Source organism: Adelges cooleyi, unplaced genomic scaffold (genome assembly GCF_023614345.1).
Source record: "Adelges cooleyi isolate 19-005CV unplaced genomic scaffold, UGA_ACOO_1.1 ACOO_flye_CR_arks_rails_tigmint_CR_PRNA_119, whole genome shotgun sequence".
In the NCBI taxonomy this organism is placed as follows: Eukaryota; Metazoa; Arthropoda; class Insecta; order Hemiptera; family Adelgidae; genus Adelges; species Adelges cooleyi.
The window spans coordinates 282,624-303,118 of NW_026095772.1; the positions used below are offsets into that span (position 1 = coordinate 282,624).

The window sequence follows — 20,495 nt, forward strand, 5'->3', positions numbered from 1 at the left end:
CCTACTTCCAACCCAACCACAACTCCATCCCCTTTTAAATATTTTTTAAAAAAGTCTTAGATTTTATCATAGTGTTTTTTTGTTTTTTTAAAGGGGTTGGGGTGAAATTATTTAATTTTTGGCCCAATATAGTACCTTACATGTACAATTCCTGATCGACAGAGTTGCTACAGAAAATATTAATGTTTTTATAATAATTGTTTTCCTATACTTGTAGCCGAAAATTGTTATTGCTAAATTATGTAAACCAAAAGTGTACAAAAAACAATATTTTATTCGATGAAACCGATTTGATTACACAAATGATTTGTGTTTAAAAATTATTTTCATGCGTTTCATTCTTTTCTCTAAGTAACGGGCTTCGTCCAAAAACCAAATTATTTAAAAATTAGCTGTAAAAATAGTTTTGTAAAAAAAATGGATTTATCTGGTAATCAAATGCCACATTTTTGTTACCGGGAAAATATTATAGAAAAAGTACCTAAAGCTACTACAACGGGACGACTGCAAATGTAGGTAATGGGTAGGTATTAAAATAAAATATAAAAGTATAAATCTTTTATTTCTAAAGAACTCGTATCTCTTTAGAAAACTAAATCCGGATCAACCTTAAGATAGTGAAAATGTTGCCAGGCTTTTTGGTTTAAAATGTAAAATAAAGAACAGACCGTTTTCAATCCCTTTAATGTCCTATTTCATTATATTATAAAGGTGTCGTTTTATATAATGAAATAACAAATGTCTTACGCCATTATCTTAAGCTACACTTTTGTATAATGAAAAAAGACATTAAGGGGATTGAAAGCACTCTGTTTTTTTTTTTTTTTTTAGGTACCTTATTGCGTTGTCTTATGACCATTATATAAAGCGACACGGATAGAAAATATTCTACGGTAAACACATTTTGGTGTAAAAAAATGTACAAAGATAAAACTAAAATACCTCCATATTATATTACCTACCTAGCACGTATAAAAATATAATAAACAAAAACGTACTTACAATAATATATTGTATCGCAGCACTCGCTCGAGAAATTATCCAGCTGCTATTATTTTATACACAATAAAATATAGAAATCACCGTCGCATGCATGCGTAGTCGTTTCTTAGTATATTTTATTACTTTTGTAAAAATTTAACGACAATAATAAGTTTAATCGACGAGACGTATCAGTTGTTTGTTACCTATTTTGCTTCTTAGAAAACGCGAAACGCAGCAGAAAAAATATATTAACAATTAAATACCGGACGGGTGGCAACACTGACTGGAAACACACAACACAACAATCATTATTAAGTTATAAAAAAAAAAACCCATTTTTATTACAGGAAAAATACAAAACGAATATTACACTCGGTCGTACTCCGTAGTAGAAAATAATAATATGTTATGTACACCTACACGTCTTGCTTTTGTGTAGATTTAATACATAACATATTTTGATAACAACACATGATAACAACGCAAGTTTTCATCGATATTTCCATTAGCCTAACTAGGGGTTCACTATGACATATAAAAATTAGTACAATTATTAGTTTGAAATGTTTATTAAATATTCATTAGACACACAGTACTACCGTCATAAAAAAAAAAAAAAAAATACCAATAACGAGTGATAAAATCACTTTTGAAAAAACGCTTCGATGCGAATCTGTGGATAGTAATGTTGTAGGGTGTAATAAGGATGTTAAAACCAGTTAGAGCGGTTTAGAAGATATCGTGGGACCAGCAATAATGTACTTAAATTTTAATATTTAGTCTTGTGCAGGGCGGATACGATAAGGGTCGATCGTCTGTCTATAAAAATGCACTGTCATAGTTATCCATACATAGTAATTAACAATATAATGAAAATATTTTCATCACCTGTTGACTGTTAATTCAGTCACACATAGCACAATCTAGAAACTGACTACGGTCAAAGTGTAAATTTACCCTAATTTTGGTGTTTTTCCTTAATAAAAAAAAAAAAAATTACTACAGATTTTTGAGAAAATTGTACATGTTATAGTTCCATTTTAGATCTACCTTCGGTCTAATTTTCAGATCTAAATCTCTAAAACTTTGCTTGAAAAAGTGAAATAAAGAAAAAAATTCTGTCCGTTCTAGGGGAAAGGGTTTATGATATATTTTTAGTTTGTTAATGTTTATCGATAGTACTATGTTTGAAGAACAATTCATAAAAATTTGGAACTTTTTCGACTATTTTTAAAAAAGTTATAGAGCATCGTATTTCTAAGTAGAAAAAATGTATACATTTTTTGGGTGTTTTTCTCGATTTTGATGGGGAAGGGGTGACTTTTTTTTAATTTTTAGCCTTGTAAAGTACCTTCTAGATATGATTTCTGATCTATAAAGTTGCTACACAAAGAAATCGGTTCGGCGGTTTACGATATATCGTGGGTCAAGACACAAAAAAATAAATAAAAACACATCATTGTAAATACAATACCTTCTCAGCTCCGTACCGAAGCTAAAATACATTTTGTTTGAAGTCATCGTACCTACATAATATTATTGTCACATAATTCTTAATATGGCAGATATTATGTTTATTTTCATTATTTCTCAACCTAAGTGTAAATCTAATTTAGCGGCTGTACTATTTTTGACTAGAGCTTTGTTTTTAGCCAACCAAATGTACCTATGTTGGCTAGTTGATTTTTTCCATAGTTCACGCTCTAGTTTTGGAATATTTAAATAGGTCCATCCTGTGTAGGGGCGATTTTGTCAGGGTTCCTTGGTCTAAAATACCACTAAAATTGTAGAAGTTAAAAACAATACTGTTTTCTTAAATATTGCCTACAATATGAAACTCCTCTAAAAAGCGTAAAGAAAAGGCGCGTTTTAAAGAGAAACGATATTCGAATCAGACACGGTATCGATTAACGTCCGGATGACGTCTTTACAGGCGGACGGGTGGCAACCCTGGGTGGGTAGTGTTGTACCTACACCGTGCAGAATCCAAGCGGAACGAACACGGTCGCGGTCTTTGTCGACGGGACGTGTCGACGTAATTGTTAACGCGCGAAAGACGGGTAGGTAGGTACTATTGATTTTCCGCGTTGCGCATGTCGCCGCGGCCGCCATTCTTTCTCGCTGCGTACCTACTGCGTCGTCCACGGCCCACGGCGCTCAGTATGGACAACGCGTCGAACACGCCATTCCGCCGCCGCCGCCTCCGGAACCCACTGTTCCCTGTTGCGCGTCAAGTTGTGTTTTGCGACGTCCGCAATGTTCTCGCTGCTATTACACGCCTATCACGCGTGCAACCAGGACGAGAGGGAGTACTTCGACAAGTACCTGGCCACCGATCCCGTCGACATGCAGGGCTGTTGCGTGAACGTCATCCGGAGCCTGAAGGACCACCGCGTCAGGACCCGCGCGTTCCGCGAAACGTGCGAAATAGCAGCGGCCCACGGCCACATGAAGTGTCTGAAGTACGCGCACGAGAACGGCGCAATCTGGAACAACCTGACGTACATCAACGCGGCCAAGGCCGGCCGCCTGGACTGCATGAAGTACGCGTTCGAGAACGGCTGCACCTGGGGCCCATGGCGGTACATTTACACGGCCGCCGGGCCGGTGGACCACATGTGCCGCATCCAGCCGGAGCAGACGGTGTGCGCGGTGGCCGCGGAGTACGGTCACCTGGACTGCCTGAAGTTCGCCTTCGAGAACGGGTGCGCCTGGGACGCGTTCACAACCAACGCCGCCGCCAAAGCTGGCCATTTGGACTGTCTGCGTTACGCCCACGAGAACGACTGTCCATGGGACGAGCAGACGTATAAGTACGCCTTGATGAACGGCCATTCGGAGTGCGCCCAGTACGCCGAGGACAACGATTGCCCCAAGTACACTTCCAACGAGAGTCGCGTGGCCTACTTGATCAACAATAGGTGGGTCATATACGGTTGAGCGAGTCAGGCACAAGCGACAAGTTACGCCGACTTAGTTTTAATAGTTTTTCATTTCATGTTTGTTCGCAAAGTCCAGTCGGTCGTATTTACGGTTAAACGCTTACTTTCGTAGTCAGTCAAATTAGCATTAACGATACAATTATGGTTATATTCCATATAATACATTCAATATTTCCATAGACACGTAGAAAAAAATATAGTCAAATGTTAAGTGATCCAACATTTTAATGTATATCGTACACCCGTATCGTAACATTTTACGTTATTGTACAATTTATTTGCATTACGTTATGTTATGTTTACAATTTATTCTAACATTATTATCGATTATAAATAGCCGTCAAACTTTGTTTTTAAAAACTATTACTGTTTGTTTTCTGTTTTGCCAATATTTTTTTTAACTGTTTTAAAACATGCAAAATGTATTTTTTATTTTTTTTTTATTTTAATAATTTGTTTATGTGTTTTTTTTTTTTTTTTTTTTTAAGTTTATTAAAACAAATTTAAAAAAATACATTGCTGTACTTTTAACATAATATGTACGATACGTTTATATACTAGTGAAAAACAATAGAATAGTAGAATAGTATTTTAATTAAAATTTAAACATTTTTAGTCATTTGTAGACGTACTACGGTCATTGTACTTTATAATAGATATTGCTTATAATATAATATACATTACAGTAGTTGAATATATTATACATATTGTATTATTAATATTTAAATAAATAAATATCGGATAATGGCTTTACGTAATTTATGTCTTACAACTGCACCTATTTACTATTTCCAGACGTGTGTATTGATATAACAATCGCAGAATAGATAAAACAAAATTCTGTGTAAAGATCAAATTGTAAATTTCACATTTAATGTGCAACTTATACATCATAGACGAATCATATTATTTGGTTGTACGAAGATGGTTACAATCATTACAAAAATGTTATAATTTTTAAACATTTCTTTTGCTATTTGAGATAATACAACAAATTTAATTTTTAGTTATTTAACATTAAATACTTAATGAAAAATATGGCAGTGATTTTCTCTTTCAAATGTGGTATGGAAAAAAAAAAACAATGTATGGTGCTATTTGAAGAGAAACAGGTAAAATAAAGTATATACATTAATAATAGTGGTGTGAAATGAATGTTGTTTGTTATTTTGTGTAAAAGGGGTGTTATGAGTTGATTAGAGAGAGAATTATGGTTTTTGTTGGGTGAAATTATTGTCGAGTATTTATAATTAGTTGGTTAAGTATTCTTCAATTTGGTCCAGTCCGGTTCGTGAAGTTAAGTACTTAAAAAAACAAGAAGTATTAGGGTAAATTTGTTGTTATGTTAACGGGCTTTGCATTGCTAACCAAAAAAAAAAAAAAAAAAATGGCAATACTCAATTAGGCGTAGTAATCAGGCGTAGCGTAATTTATTTTACATCCAGGCAAGTTCAGTAAATGGCCGAAGAATCAGAAAACGCTGTAGACTCCAACTCGATGTCATCGTAAATTTTACGCCATTTGGTATGTTCCTCGGTGAAACTATTGCGTTTGACTTTCGCGGTGGCTTCCGGCACGGAAGTGGGTCTCGCCGTAGCGTTCATCTCCTTCATCAAGCGCAACGTCTGATCCTGCTGTTGAATGGTTTTGTTTTTCGTCGTCAACAGCTTATCTCGGGTTTGTAACTCCTCCCTGCAATCGGTCGGTCAAGTGTTTAAGTTTCTACGGCTTGTTCGCTATTATTGCCGTCGAAGAACAGGTTACCTGACTTCTTCCATTTCTTTGTTGTAGGCGGCTTCGGTGATGGCGAAAGCGTTTTTCATGTCCACAATGGACGCCGTCAAGTTTTTGATCTGACGCCGATAGTTTTCCATCTCTTCTTCTCTGTACGGCTGCACGTGCGTCGCGGTGTTCAGCGACTTCTCCAACATGCGTTTGTCTTTGGTCAGTTCATCGACCATGAACTCGTGCTGCTTGATGTACTGGTCTTTGCGGGCCAACGCTTTTTGCACGGTGTCGATCTGCTCTTCCAAGTATGTCTGATATTGTTTCAACGTGGTATTTCTGCGGAAAAGGCAAAACAAAATATGTCTTTTGTTAGTTCAGCTGGATTGTAAAAACCACCAAACTCTCTTGCGGGGTTTACTCTTCTTCTAGTGCGGTCAATTTTTCGGTGAGTTCCGATTCTTTTCTAGCCGACTCTTCCATTATGATTTCTATACGTTGTTGCAAGTTGTCCAACGTCGCATTGGATTCATCTAATCTGCAACGGTGAATTCTCCGACATTAGAAATGGTCAAAAGCAGTGAGGAGTTTGATTATTACTATAGTATAATTATAATAAGAGTTTTTCGTTATTGTCGTTATTAACGCTTACTCGGATTGCAAAGAGTTTTTCTCGGCGATAACCATTTCCTGTTGACCGGTGATTTCTTCCAGTTTGTTTGTGTAGTAACTCACGTTTTCGTTGTTGCCGTTGTCTTCCAGGTACTTACACCTGTCGACCACAGCGTTGTACAAATCGTTCAGCTTACTGTTGTTGGTCTTTTGGTTTTCCAATTCTGCGGCAACCGCTTCGTACTGTTCGGTTAGCACGCTGTTGGCGTTTTGTAGTTTTTCCATTTCGCATGTCAACGATTCCATCTCGTCGATATTTGTTGCCAAAGCTAGTCTCTACATAAGAAAATGTATTCAACGTTATTACATAACTAATATACCACAGCGGGAAACATTTCAATTGGGAGTTTTGGTTTTCTAACCGGTGATGCAATAATCAGTTATAAAAATATAGTATTTTTTTTATTTATTTAACAAAAAATAAATGTTTTATATTATAATACTGCACCGGGGCCTTCAATTGCCAATGGTTAAAAGTGGAAATCAGCGCACTTTTCATCGCATCAACCAAAAGCTGCAGTTATTTTGTTCAGAAAAATATTTTTATATTATTTAGTTATCGGAATATAATTACAACCGAATGGCAAAAATATATTTTAAAATTAAAACAATTTATAATTATTGTTTTAATATTATAAATTATTGTTAAAAAGTTTTAACTGTTTAACCGTTAATTTATTACAAATAAATTAAAAAAATGTAATCTGTTGATTTTGTTTCTATTCAAAATTAATTCTTTTTAATCTTTTAACTTACAACTATGTTATAATAAGTTACTTAAATTAATGATGTTTTTTTAATAGTTTTTGAATTCACTCTTAAACTTTTAAAAACTATCTATATTTTTATTTAAATGCGTTTTACTTACAAGTACAACTAAGTACTATTGTAAAAAAAAAAATTGTTTTTACAACACTATAAAGAGCTATATTTGCTTACAGCTTCTTTATCTTTTTTTTCAGAAATCTGTAAACGATCCTCCAATAATTTTCTGGTTTTTTTTTCGTCGTCAAGTTCAATCTTTAACTTTTGTACGTTGTCTATTGGTTTTGGTACTGTGTTATTATCACCAATGCTCTGTCAAAAAAAAAAACATAGTACTTTATTACAGACCTAGATATTATTTATATACACTTTTACTGTAATCTACACTGAAATAATTCTCCAAACTAAAAACCTATCAGTTCTATTTAAACAAACTAAAAAAAAAAAAAAAGGCATTCGAATAAAACTGTTATCATTTCCAAAATAATTTGTTATCTATACACAAATTGAGATAATAAGAAAATAGAAAATAATTATATATTTTAATATTAAATGAACTAATTTATAATTAGAAAGTTATTTAAAATACCAAGACATTTGAAAACGTCAAATAAAAGTGTATTTAACAAAATACAATTTGAAGTTTAATGTAAATAAATATTTTACTGCACAAAACTTGTTATTGAAAAAAAAAATTGCCCGAAAGGTTTTTTTTTATTACTATTGTTTTCATTGTGATAATTATAGTAGCAAACGTCTCAACATTTCTGAAGATCAACCTTTTTATTCAGCTTTATCTCAGCTTGTTCAGCTTTTTCAACATCATCGTCTTTTTGGTTTCCTTCGTTTACCGTGGAAATCGACAACTTTTCGTCTGACGTGGATATTGAATATTCTCCGAGAAACTTTACGATAGCGAATTAAATAGAAATAATAATAATTTAATGTTATAATCATTTAACAGTTATTATATTATTTATTACCGTTTCTTGTGCAGTCCTTCTACAGCTCAACGTGTACGATTCCGACACCAGTTTCTCCCAACGTTCGATAACTAAATCACAAATAATTTCCATTTTTCAGTTTACACACTTTAAGTGTTACAATAATATGTGTACATTTATCGTTAACGTTTCAAGAGAACATCGTTCATAAAATACATGCTGTCACTAATTGTTTTTAATACTGTTATGTGGCGATCTCGTTCGACAAAACACACCTTTATCGGTTTCCGATTTGAGTTCTGCCGAACTCGGTTTGGGTATTGTGTCCACGCTAGTTTGCACGGTGAGTTTTTTTGGAATGACTGTTTTCTTCACGACCGGAGTTTTTGGTAATTTCGATTTCGGTATTGGTTTAATGTTCTTTTCAATCTGTGAGAAAATATCTATGTTATTATCGTATTGCATATAACAGCGAACGGGACTGTTTACCTTTGGCGCTGTCTCGATTTTTTTTACTACTCTTTTCGACATGATTTATACTACTTCAATACTATTAATTTAAAAATTTAAAGAAAAAAAAAAATGTCTAGTAAAAATCCAAAATAAATTCATAAAAATATGTAAATATATTTTCTGTTTATTTAAATTGTTTGGTTGTTACTTGATACATAAAGAAAATAATTTCTGTGTGTGTGTGTGTATGACCATCTAATATTGATTTTTGTCAATTTTTATTAAGCCTAAACTGTTAAATACGTAAAACACTTTAACATCAGTCTGAGTTTAGTAATATATTGTGGACTTATACCGATACTTAAAATAATAATAATTACTTAAATACTAAAAAGAATTAAAAAAAAATTAACAACTACATCCTCCATTAGGCGGTTTACGTATCTCAGCTAGTTCTTGTGCAAGAACCAAACGGACCTAAAAGGTTAACAAAATATGAATTTATTAAAATTTATTCAATACAAAGTTAAATATCTGTACCTCGAAACCAGACAACAATGTCGGTCACATCATGCCAACTTTTCAAAAAAGCGTAACAACGTTAATCGTCTAGGATGCGCAGTGCGCTCCTATGATTACTTAGAACTCATATAACCCTAGTAACTTATAGAAGAACATTATTTAACGGAATTCCATCGGTACGGGCTTGGTGCGAAATCATATTTTATATGATCTGGTCCTGAAGTACAGATATTAAAAATAACATAAATGATATTTGTGTGATACAATAATAGCATAATACAATATGGATAAGTATAGACAAGAGTTGGCCAAAACAAAACCCAGGTTCAAGTCGAGCAAATGATTGTCATTTACCCAAATATATGAGTTTATAATATACATAACCCAACCTAGGTTTTGATCAACTCTGGTATTGATTCAAGTTATAATCAAGTGTCATTTACTTTTGCAAAAAATCGAGTATGGATTACTCCTAGTGACATTTCCGCTATCGTGTTCAATAATTCTTTAACATTGGTATTGTTTTTGGCCGATACCTCAAAAAACGGTGTTTTATAATGTTCAGCCACCTGCAAATATTTTCAATATATAATCAGAATCGAACATAATGCACAACATGTATTTGTGTATAGATTTAAACTTAAAAAAAGAAAAATAACAATAACGTTATACGTTTATTTTATCCCTAAATCATCTACGATACACACCCATTGTCCATCGATTGTTATGAATTTTCTATGAAAATACAAAAAAACTGTTATTTTGTTGTGTTATTAATTTATCAAAATTATCGTTATAATATCTTAGTTGGCTTTTTAACTATAAAATAGCAAGTACCTATGATATTTTACATTATTACGCAGTTTCTTTTTATTTTATCTTCCATACGTAGCTAAAAATGAATTGGTTTTAAAATGATGAATTTTGCTTCTTAAATTTTAAGACTGGATCAACAATAGTTTTTTAATCGGCGAACAAATTTCTTTAAGCCAACACTATGGATCAGAAAGTGGTACTTTAAAGGGCTATAATGAAAATAGTTCACCTCTTTCTTTTAAAAATGTATGAAAAACACCCTAAGAAATAATAAATTGTCAATCTTAAAATTACGGCAGATTTCATTCTTTCCTTTTTTTTTTTTTAAGACTTGTTATATGAAGAAATCAGTTCAGAGGTTTAGAAGATAATCCATAAAAAATAATAATAATAAATAAAAAACACATGAATTTTTTTTTTTAATTGAATTGAGTGAGACCAAAATTACAATAAACTTATCGTGTAAAATTAAAAAATTATAATAATTTACCGCTTGTCCAATATCGGTTGAAACCGACGTTTCTACAACATCCTTATCGTATTTGCATCCGACTAAAATTTTAATCACATCGCTTGGTGCTGTCTAAACAACAAAAATAAGAAACATTATTACCTACACACCTTGTCCAAACCTAGAAAAATAAATAATTTTTATCTTGCATGCTAATAGATTTACTGTACCAAATAGCGATAATAATTACCTGTTCAATATTTTTAAACCACTTGTCTATTCGGATAATTGATTTTTCCCGAGTAACATCATAGACTAATAATACACACACAGATCTTCGAACATGGATCATATTTATTGATTCAAATTTTTCATCTCCACCTGTATCCCTAAATTGTAATAATATATCCTATTTATATTGTAATGATAAAGTGACAAAACTAATTAACTTAAAAAAAAAAGCCACTTACAAAACTTACATAAAATGTAATTTAACTTTTCGACCACAGACGTCGATGACTTTACTTTGATAATTTAGCCCTAAAAATCATATTACAATTTTAGCTTGCCAACCAATATTCTTGTATGACATATAATATTATGTTATTTTTTAATTTACACAAGTATTATACATAAGGGGTAAAATATTTATGGATTTTGATATAGTATTTATCCATACATATATTAAATATAATACCTATGGTACATTGGTGATCTTCGCTGTATTTTCCTGTTACAAACCTTTGCAACAAACACGTCTTTCCAACACCATAATCACCCACCACTGCCACTATCCCCACAGAAATTCCAGTATTGGACATGTTAATATTGTTGTAATTATTGTTGTTAGCAGCAAACAAAAGAAAAATGACCAGTTTTGTTTCTAAAAAACAAATAAACAAATAAAATATTATGCCTATGGCACAATGTCATCGTGCAAGTACATTGCTTATCAAAGTATTGTCAACAAACTCGTTAACCCGCATGCACAGATTATATGAAAACAGATTGTTCGGTTACACCTCAAAGAGCCACTCGACACGGAGCCACTCGACAAACAGCCACTCCAAGGGGTACCAACATATACAATAATTATAAAAAATGCACGATTATTATTCGTGTATGTTGTGCGGCTAGTATTGTTTATTTAAAGGGAAAAACTTGTACATTTCATAATTAATGCAATAGGCTTGGAATATTTTTAATTCACAGTGTGACCTGTCTCCTGTGTTAGTTTCTTTCTCTTAAATGTCAACTTATATTTGGCTTACTTTTACTTATAATAATAATAATGATAATTAATATCCAACAAAAAATTGTAAGACCACTATCAAATATAATGACTTATCAGATGTTCCCGATATAATGGCCGTATATCATAGACTTATAAAAAATATAACATTTTATTTAAGTACGTTGTCGAGTTCTTTTCGAATTAAACATTTAAAAATACAGTTTTGAGTTTTTTTATTTAAGTTATAATCAAATCAGTTTTTATTATTGAAATTTATATAAAAAAAACTTAAAGTATATGAAACAATATTTACAATATTATATTATAGTGATAATTTACCAACAATAAATTGTCTCTTGAGTTTGTAAAAAAAAAAAATGTTTTTCAAAACATACTTACACGTTTTATAATAAGTAAAACAGAATGTTCATTGATAAAATTTCAATGAAATTATACTTTTTTTTAAAATTATTTAATACCGATATATTATACCTATCTATTTAAAACAATACATCGTGAATACCTCATACGAAACTATTCGATACCCGACACATTTACTTAAATACTTTACAACTTCCAATAGGCAATAACACAATAATAAATTATAGTTGAATATTATTTAATTTTGTATTATATTTTTTCATATCTGTGTATTAGTTATCATGTTATATATATGCCAAAAATAACAATTCCGAAAATATTTAGAACCGAAACATATATTAACCGAAAATATAATAGCCGAAAAATATTTAAGTCGAAAATAATATTTACGAAAAATATTTAGGTCGAAAATAATGTCATCGAACGTATTTTAGCTGACACTTATTATTTAAACAGAACCTTTATAAGTTATAAATTATAATAGTATAAAAAAACAGTGTTACGCGCGCCGTGTGACCGTGTTGTGTCTACTGTCTACACTATTTTTATAACATCTGTGATAAGTTCCATTTGTTATTGAAATATACAGTTATTTTTTATTTTTTGGTTGATATTTTTTTTCCATATACACTACTAATGCTTAATTGTTGTATTTGTTTATACTTAGTTACACAATAGTAAACTCAAACAGGGACAACCTATGGTAGACTGGCGCCTTGCCGATGCTGAATAAAATGTTTATATATTATTAAGCCGGCAGTAGTTTTTGGGGGTCTAAAATAACCGGTATGGTTTTTTGGATCTAGATATGATACACTCATCAGACTTATCACTAATGTCCAGCTAATATATAAAATAGATCACTCCAGTTTATGTGTAAACAAGGTCAGATACAAGGGGAAGGCTGGAGTTAACAGTTAATAGTTTATAATACAATCTATATTAAAATAAATATAAACCAAGTCAAACTATAACGAATTTATGAGTAGTAAATTCACATGACTTCTTAAAAACAATCCAAATTAACTCAGGTGCTATAATATAATATACATAATATTATCATTAATCAAAGATATTATGTATAAATGCACAAACAACAAAAAATTTCAAATGTATTAAATTTATATTTACAAACACAGATTTCCTTATTTCACACTATTATAATATACAAGTTAAAAGTTAGCTATAACTTAAATTTAAGTGACATGTGTATTGGCGTTGTCGGTTGTATTATCTAGATGTTTTTATACATGTGCATAGAGTACACAAGGGTTTCACAAAATGATGAAATATAAATATTCATTTATATGTATATATAGATAATAAAAATAGAAATAATTAATCAGATAAAAAAATCCAATTTATATAGATGGCCTATAGCACAAGCCAAATGGGTGGAAAATATACACATTTGTCAATTAGCTACAAATGTACTTTTTTTGGATTTTTATATCGGTATTTATCTAATTCTAACCCTCTGCTTCTGAGTTTTTAATAATTAGTTCTAAGTCAATAAAAAGTAAAAACCTTTATCAAATACTTTTTAGTTGTATATATAATATATACATGGATCGTTCATTCCGATACTCATGAAAATGCACACAAATTAAACAATGTTTAATAACTTCATTTGTTTTATATTTAAAATATATTTGTAATTTAATTGGAATACATGAAAGCAAGTTACAATATTATTCAATTAATATCGTTGCAATATACATAATTTTTTTACCTATGTATTATCATTGAGTATATATTGTATACAATATATACTCAATGGTATTATGTTAATAAATAAGTATCAATAATATAAAAATGTATAATTATTTATAATAATAGACTAAAAGTATTTAGGAACAATAATTATTAATAATAGCATGAGTTAACAATAAATCCTGTTGAGTAAATTGAAATATTAGTAACAAAATAATGAACATAGTAACAATGTTTACTATACAATAGGGGTTTTAATAAAAATATAATATTTTCTACAAAGTTACTGTTTTTATTTTTATTGATATACAATTTGGAAATTACATTTTTTGCTATTACTCCGTTATAATACGTGGTGTCGGCCGCACAACATACACAAATAATAATCGTACATTTTACATAAATATTGTACATGTTGGTATCTCTTCGGGTGGCTGTTTGTCGAGTGGTTCCGTGTCGTGCTCCCGATTGTTCACTCGGGCCTTTAACAATAGGATTGCAAATAAGGCTCTATGATTGGCCCACCAAATTCAGTGTGACCGTCTGAAGGGAATTTGTTTTTGAACGTGTTCGCGGGCTTTCGCGTTTGTTAAATAATTGAGTTAAACAGAATGTTTTCATATAATCTGTGCCGCACGCATGAAACACAGAATAATCAGAACGGGAACTTTAAAAAATTACATCGGTTCTTACGAGTCAAAATGTCGGACTATTATCAGTCCCCCGGTTAAGTTTCCCTTCTGGTTATTCTGTGCACGAATCACGGATTTATGATAACAGCTATCTATCATTAGAGCATTGATTAATACGAGTATACGTTGTGAATTTAAGCAATGATTAAATATTAGATATTAAATAAACTGGACAATAATTGAGTTCACATTTCCCTATTAAGTATGAACATATTAATATCATTGAGTACATTAATATATTGTACTTTGTAGGTACAATATATTATTATCAATGATATATTGCACCCTTGAATTTTTGAAAAATTATTGTCAACCTGCAGATTTTTTCAAACACACCACCACTCTAAAAACTACAGCCAAAAAACACCTTCCAAGTACCCCTACTCCAAGTTCATCTAGGGAAGAAGGTTTTATAAAAATTTTAAAATAAACGAGACCCATGTCGAGCGTGAGTGCCTGGAGTATGACAGTTGTATAAAAAGATGGTAGGTACTTAGTATAACAACATCATGACTAACCCTTTTCATTTTGAAATGTGCGTGAGATCTCACAATAATACCTAGGTACCTAATTATTATTATACAATTTCCAAACATTTACCATTTTGGTGTTTTCCGGATCTCTAAAAATGTTGTCGAAGCTTAAATAAGAATATAAAATTTTAATAATATTATTATTTTTAAATTAATTAAATAATAATAATTCACTTAATAAACTCATAATTACAATGACACCAATGTGTTTTTGTAAATCTTCATTGCTCATTTTTAATGGGGCGCTGGAGTTATTTTGTACACCATATTTATAAGTCTCTAAACATGTATTATGATCCATTAAATCTGAGGTAAAAAAATATTTGAAAAGGCGTATCTAGCTCTAGTGTGTAGTTCGGAAAATCAGAATTGCCAAGAAAATTAGCATCCATTACTGGAACTATTACTACCTTTTGTCATTCAATATATATCTCATCTAGCTAAACTTCAAGACGAATAAACGAGTTTCCTGGATCGATTCATTACTTTAATTATTATTACTCGACCCCACTTCCCTTCCGGTTTAAAAAAATAAAACGCCACGAGTTTTCTTTCTTGTTTAAAGTCACTAAATAAACCCAAAAACATATTCTGTAGATCAGCGGTTCCACGTTTTCACACACAGAATGGGAGTGGAGGTTTGGGGACTGGTAAACATGGTTATAACTTGTAAGTTTAAGTTTCAACGTTATGTGGATAGTACTCGTTTATGATTTCCGGTGGTCAGACTAAACCTATGGAGAATTCGGACAACGAGCTAATTGTCATGGAAACCGAAACGTGTCACGTTTTTTGTTTAGTTGAACATCACTTTTATTTTTTTTAACAGTTCGTCTCCGACGTTACCGTTGTAATGCGAATCTTTTCGATGCATTCTGTCACTTGTACGCGTGCCGGAAGGCAGACGGAAAAGATATTATGACCATTTGTTTATGCGGGAAAAACAATTGACTTTACTCATTCGCTTCGGACGTGTCTATGCGAAATGACCGTCACTTACACCGACCAGGTGGCCACGTGCAGCGGCATGGGCGTTTTTTGGAAACTACTTTTCCGGTAATGTCGTGATGCTCAAAAATACCCACACAACGTTAAAGGTCGGCCGTGTGTCGTGTTCGGTTTCAGCTGGAGAGGTAGTATTTACAAACTGCTGTGGCCCAATCTCATACTGTTTGCCGTCTGTTATTTCTCTCTGAGCTTCGCCTACCGGACGCTGATGACACAGTCCCAGAGGAAGTAGGTACCTCCTATACCTAATGTGTTTTTTTTTGCGTGTGAAAATATGCCACGCAATAATTTAGCCACGCGATTTACTCGATGTAGCCTGTTCGAGAAATTATCGCTGCACTGTCTAACGCACATGGATCTCATACCGGTGTCGTTTGTGTTGGGATTTTACGTGGCTCTGGTGGTAGGCAGATGGTGGAGCCAGTATCAGAGCATACCGTGGCCGGACTCGTTAGCTCTAAACGTCAGCACGTTAATAACGGGCCAGGTGATTATTACCAGTGTATTCGGTATAAGAGACAACAGAGCCGCGCACAGGACAGAGAGGTACACCGAACAGGCGGGGGAGGGACAGATGTTCTATAGTCGAATAGCCACGAATGGTGGTGACTATGTAGTGTTTGGAGAGGATTTTTAAAAATCGGTCGTCAAGGCACCTATGTTAATAACGCAATACCGTTGTTTTGTTAAACGGCGGCACAGGACGACCGGTCGAGGCTGATCAGAAGGACAATACTGAGGTACGCGAATCTCAGTATATTGATGACGTTGACCATGATATGTCCCGCGGTGAAGAAACGTTTCCCGACAATGGGCCACATGATCGACTCTGGGTTCCTGTTGCCAGCCGAACAGACCGTGTTCGAGTCCATGAACGCCAAGACCAGCCACTCCAACTATTGGATGCCGCTGGTTTGGGCAGCCACCATAGTGACGCAGGCGAAACGGGAAAAGCGCATTGCCGACGAGTTCTCCACAAAAACGTTGGTGCACGAGATCAACAAAATCAGATCCGATTGTCACAATCTACTGAGTTACGATTGGATCAGCATACCGTTAGTCTATACACAGGCAAGTACATGAGAATTTCGCCCAAACAATACTTAGGGTACGCCGCAAGGAAAGGGTGTAGAAAAAAGTGCAAACACCGTACATGGACATGCTTTTTTTTTTGATAGACCCTCAGCCGAAAGCCACGTTAACGACAAAAAAGAATACTCTATTAATAATGACAACCATTCGCACATGCAAACTTGGAGGGTTTACAACCTCTCACGCCCCCAAAAAAATTGCACCGACCAAACTAGCTTGCGCGGACTGTAGTTCATTGACTTTCTCGTTCAATCTTAGGTGACAACACTGGCGGTGTACGCCTATTTCATTGCTTCTCTGATGGGCAACCAATACCTAGACCCAAGCCGAGGATATCCCACGCATCCGATCGACTTGTATTTTCCAGTGTTCACATTTTTACAAGTAAGCGAACGCCCGGATTTGGTCGTATGGAAATATATGTAATGCACTGTATAATATTGTGCGCTTAGTTTTTTTTCTACATGGGCTGGTTAATGGTGGCCGAAACATTGGTAAACCCCTTCGGAGACAACGATGACGATTTCGACGTTAATTGGCTAATCGATAGAAATTTGCAGGTAAATAAAGCGATTAATGCGTAGGTATCGAGCATTGTACTTGACTATTCTCAGGTTTCCACGCTCGATTTGAAAACCCCCCACTTTATTTTAGGTATCATATGTAATTGTCGACGAGCTGCATCAGGAATATCCGAAAATGAAAAAGGATCAATATTGGAACGAAATATTCCCAGCAGAGCTACCGTACACGGAGGCGACAAAGCACATGCAAACTGCTCCGTTTCTGGGTTCAGCTCAGCACATCGAGCTAGGAGTAGAGTATATGGACAGAAGGATAATTGTGGCAAATGCCGGAAACCGGAGGGTAGGCGTTCCCAACGAAAACGTTCCTTATACATTACATTAATGCAGGATGCATTCCCTTGTTCGGTCCTTTGTGCCTTTGTCGGACCATTGTAAAATCATTTTCTGGCCACCAAGTTACCGTTTGACGCGCCTACGCTTGTCTTCTCCTCGCAGTTATACCTTGCCCTCGACTATAGTAGTTTTTCAACATATATTCGTCCCCCCCCCCAAGTCATTTGAAAAAAACACAGAACAATAAAGACTAGGGTTGAGCAAATAAAGATGAAACGGCTACAGCCCAAAGTTTGACTCTGCAATAGATCCGAATCGCGTTGGCCCAAGACCAATCAAGCGGACAGAATGTACATTTGACAAAAATTATTATTAACTGTAACGGTCACATTTAGCCGCCCGTTACCACTCGCCTCCAAATATGCATTATTAGCAGTTTACCCCGATTAGCATGTAAGCCATTATAGGTAGGGGAGACAACAGACACACGGGACAATGCCAGGGGCACCAATGCCCAGTTAGTTGACATACTACCATCTTCGGACCGCGACCTAATTATTCTAAAGCCATTACCTATATTTCACGTTACATTACTATTTTATATTTCTTTAACTTTACCCGTACTCGTGTGTCCGTTCAACTCCGCCATTACCTGGACTAACTACAGAGAACGCTTTAGGATCCAGGTAGAGGTGTAATATATATGTACATAGCTTTACTTATTTAATAAACCTGTTTTCGTTTCGTTGCACACTTGAGAGTTAAGTTATTTAGAGGTACGATCGCCTGTTAAGCTCCTCAGGCGATATAGCAAATATACAAAGGAGACTTTAGGGATATTTAGGTGTAGATACGGCCTAGCCATCCGTCCCGTCTTCGGGTCCACTAATTTAACCCTATCGACTGTCGTTTCGGCCTAGCCTAGCCAACTAGCCAAGCAGACACGTTACAATTTGCCCGGCGCCTCCACCAAATAACTCGTACCTCTAAATAACTTAACTCTCAAGTGTGCAACGAAACGAAAACAGGTTTATTAAATAAGTAAAGCTATGTACATATATATTACACCTCTACCTGGATCCTAAAGCGTTCTCTGTAGTTAGTCCAGGTAATGGCGGAGTTGAACGGACACACGAGTACGGGTAAAGTTAAAGAAATATAAAATAGTAATGTAACGTGAAATATAGGTAATGGCTTTAGAATAATTAGGTCGCGGTCCGAAGATGGTAGTATGTCAACTAACTGGGCATTGGTGCCCCTGGCATTGTCCCGTGTGTCTGTTGTCTCCCCTACCTATAATGGCTTACATGCTAATCGGGGTAAACTGCTAATAATGCATATTTGGAGGCGAGTGGTAACGGGCGGCTAAATGTGACCGTTACATAACAATACAATAAATGCATCGTAATTCGTATAACGTTTAAGTATACAAATTTTAAAATACCTAAATAAAACTTATTGCATAATTATACGCATATAAAACTCAAAATTGAACAAGTCTCAAAAAGTGTACAATTTCTAACTAGAACATAATATAACGGGCTAGCCAGGTAATATTCTCGAGTTCAAAAACTTACAAGTAATTTAAAAATGAGTTTTGAATAATTATTTTAGAATTCTCCGGAAAATCGTCAAATCTACAATTATAATTTAATAGATTTACATTTTACTGATAAATTATTAAAAGACAATACTTAACTAGGTATTTGCCATACATACAAGTATCTAATAAACTATATTATATTTTCCAATTTATATATAATTTAGCAAACAAATAATAAAATTCGCGATTGTAACCAGTTACATATTTTTGCTTAAATTACTTGGTGAGATAATAATGTTTTTTACAGACCTCGAAACGGTTATCAAACTTTTTAAAGTTCATAGTTTAAAAGTTATGAAATAACCATCAAAGTTATTACAAAAGTTTTTGAAATACATTTTTAAACTTATTTGTGTAAACGCATTATAGTCAAATGTATTGGGAATATTAACAATAATTTTTATTTATATAATACTATATATTATATATATATATTTTTTAAATGTTATACTTAGATCAATGCTCGAAACTTGGATCTTAAATCCGGGAGCGTAATTGAAAAAACTGATGATCCGAAAAGTATGTCAAAAAGACAAAATGAAAATAACGATGACTTCAGAAATTCATCAAGTTTGTACTATTAATGATATATTTTATAATTTTTTTACTAACACCAATCATTCTATATGCTGTCTCACTTGTGAGTAGAAGAATCATTAGTGTCGTTGATCGAATACAATCCGGCGCCACCCCAGACCGTTTCAATATACAAAGCGTCGGAAGTTGTGAGATTTTTTATCTTATATTTGTTAAACCATAATACAGTTTTAACATTGTGTTTTTAGGGCAACGTTTGTGAAACCAATCGAGATTTCCCGAATGTTTAGTAGCGATACTATATAATATTGCTAATCGATAGTCTATATCTATACATACAACTCTGTTATGCCTATAATTAGTAATATACATATTATTGGTTTGTTTTTATAAATAAGCAAATAAATTATATAAAATAATAATTATATAAAACTATATGCACATATAGCATAACCTGATAAAGATCAAATATACTAGTTATGTATATTATTTATTCATTTATCAGTAGTTATTTATCATAACAATTTCATTGCATCTATCGATGACAATTATTCTTCATGTATACAAT

At 33.4% G+C, this 20,495-nt stretch overlaps 4 protein-coding genes across 5 annotated transcripts; 2 read left to right on the forward strand and 2 right to left on the reverse strand.

The window, feature by feature from the left end:
• The first annotated feature begins 3,240 nt into the window (after positions 1–3,240).
• LOC126847778 (uncharacterized) lies at positions 3,241–3,924 on the forward strand. The gene has a single exon (XM_050588178.1). The coding sequence runs from the start codon at positions 3,241–3,243 to the stop codon at positions 3,922–3,924; it is 684 nt and encodes a 227-aa protein (XP_050444135.1).
• A 990-nt stretch (positions 3,925–4,914) lies between these two features.
• Positions 4,915–9,203, reverse strand: LOC126847773 (uncharacterized). 2 transcript variants are annotated; one of them, XM_050588171.1, is made up of 10 exons: positions 9,026–9,203; positions 8,522–8,962; positions 8,308–8,461; positions 8,072–8,142; positions 7,868–7,993; positions 7,263–7,400; positions 6,304–6,599; positions 6,073–6,189; positions 5,691–5,990; positions 4,920–5,618 (listed from the first exon to the last, which is right to left on the reverse strand). In XM_050588171.1, the coding sequence occupies exons 2-10, from the start codon at positions 8,561–8,563 to the stop codon at positions 5,378–5,380; spliced, it is 1,485 nt and encodes a 494-aa protein (XP_050444128.1). In that variant the 5' UTR covers positions 8,564–8,962; positions 9,026–9,203; the 3' UTR covers positions 4,920–5,377. The 2 variants fall into 2 exon arrangements, with proteins under 2 accessions (XP_050444129.1, XP_050444128.1); XM_050588172.1 differs by lacking the exon at positions 7,868–7,993 and having other exon boundaries at positions 4,915–5,618.
• A 1,141-nt stretch (positions 9,204–10,344) lies between these two features.
• On the reverse strand, positions 10,345–11,177 carry LOC126847774 (uncharacterized). The gene is made up of 4 exons (XM_050588173.1): positions 10,972–11,177; positions 10,754–10,814; positions 10,525–10,663; positions 10,345–10,455 (listed from the first exon to the last, which is right to left on the reverse strand). The coding sequence occupies exons 1-4, from the start codon at positions 11,093–11,095 to the stop codon at positions 10,384–10,386; spliced, it is 396 nt and encodes a 131-aa protein (XP_050444130.1). The 5' UTR covers positions 11,096–11,177; the 3' UTR covers positions 10,345–10,383.
• A 4,635-nt stretch (positions 11,178–15,812) lies between these two features.
• Positions 15,813–20,217, forward strand: LOC126847779 (bestrophin-1-like). Its single transcript, XM_050588179.1, has 8 exons — positions 15,813–15,883; positions 15,953–16,063; positions 16,151–16,322; positions 16,538–16,906; positions 17,186–17,311; positions 17,380–17,487; positions 17,582–17,794; positions 20,176–20,217. The coding sequence occupies exons 1-8, from the start codon at positions 15,813–15,815 to the stop codon at positions 20,215–20,217; spliced, it is 1,212 nt and encodes a 403-aa protein (XP_050444136.1).
• Positions 20,218–20,495: the final 278 nt, after the last annotated feature.

Coding starts and splice junctions, on each gene's coding strand:
- LOC126847778 (XM_050588178.1), top strand. CDS start 3,241: ATGTTCTCGCTGCTATTACACGCCTATCACGCGTGCAACCAGGACGAG.
- LOC126847773 (XM_050588171.1), bottom strand. CDS start 8,563: ATGTCGAAAAGAGTAGTAAAAAAAATCGAGACAGCGCCAAAG. Junction 8,462..8,521: donor AAATCGAGACAGCGCCAAAG/GTAAACAGTCCC, acceptor ATTTTCTCACAG/ATTGAAAAGAACATTAAACC. Junction 5,991..6,072: donor TTGACCGCACTAGAAGAAGA/GTAAACCCCGCA, acceptor CCTTTTCCGCAG/AAATACCACGTTGAAACAAT.
- LOC126847774 (XM_050588173.1), bottom strand. CDS start 11,095: ATGTCCAATACTGGAATTTCTGTGGGGATAGTGGCAGTGGTGGGTGAT. Junction 10,815..10,971: donor AGATCACCAATGTACCATAG/GTATTATATTTA, acceptor TATGATTTTTAG/GGCTAAATTATCAAAGTAAA. Junction 10,664..10,753: donor AAAGTTAAATTACATTTTAT/GTAAGTTTTGTA, acceptor ATTACAATTTAG/GGATACAGGTGGAGATGAAA.
- LOC126847779 (XM_050588179.1), top strand. CDS start 15,813: ATGACCGTCACTTACACCGACCAGGTGGCCACGTGCAGCGGCATGGGC. Junction 16,323..16,537: donor GCACGTTAATAACGGGCCAG/GTGATTATTACC, acceptor ACGGCGGCACAG/GACGACCGGTCGAGGCTGAT. Junction 17,795..20,175: donor CAAATGCCGGAAACCGGAGG/GTAGGCGTTCCC, acceptor TTGTGTTTTTAG/GGCAACGTTTGTGAAACCAA.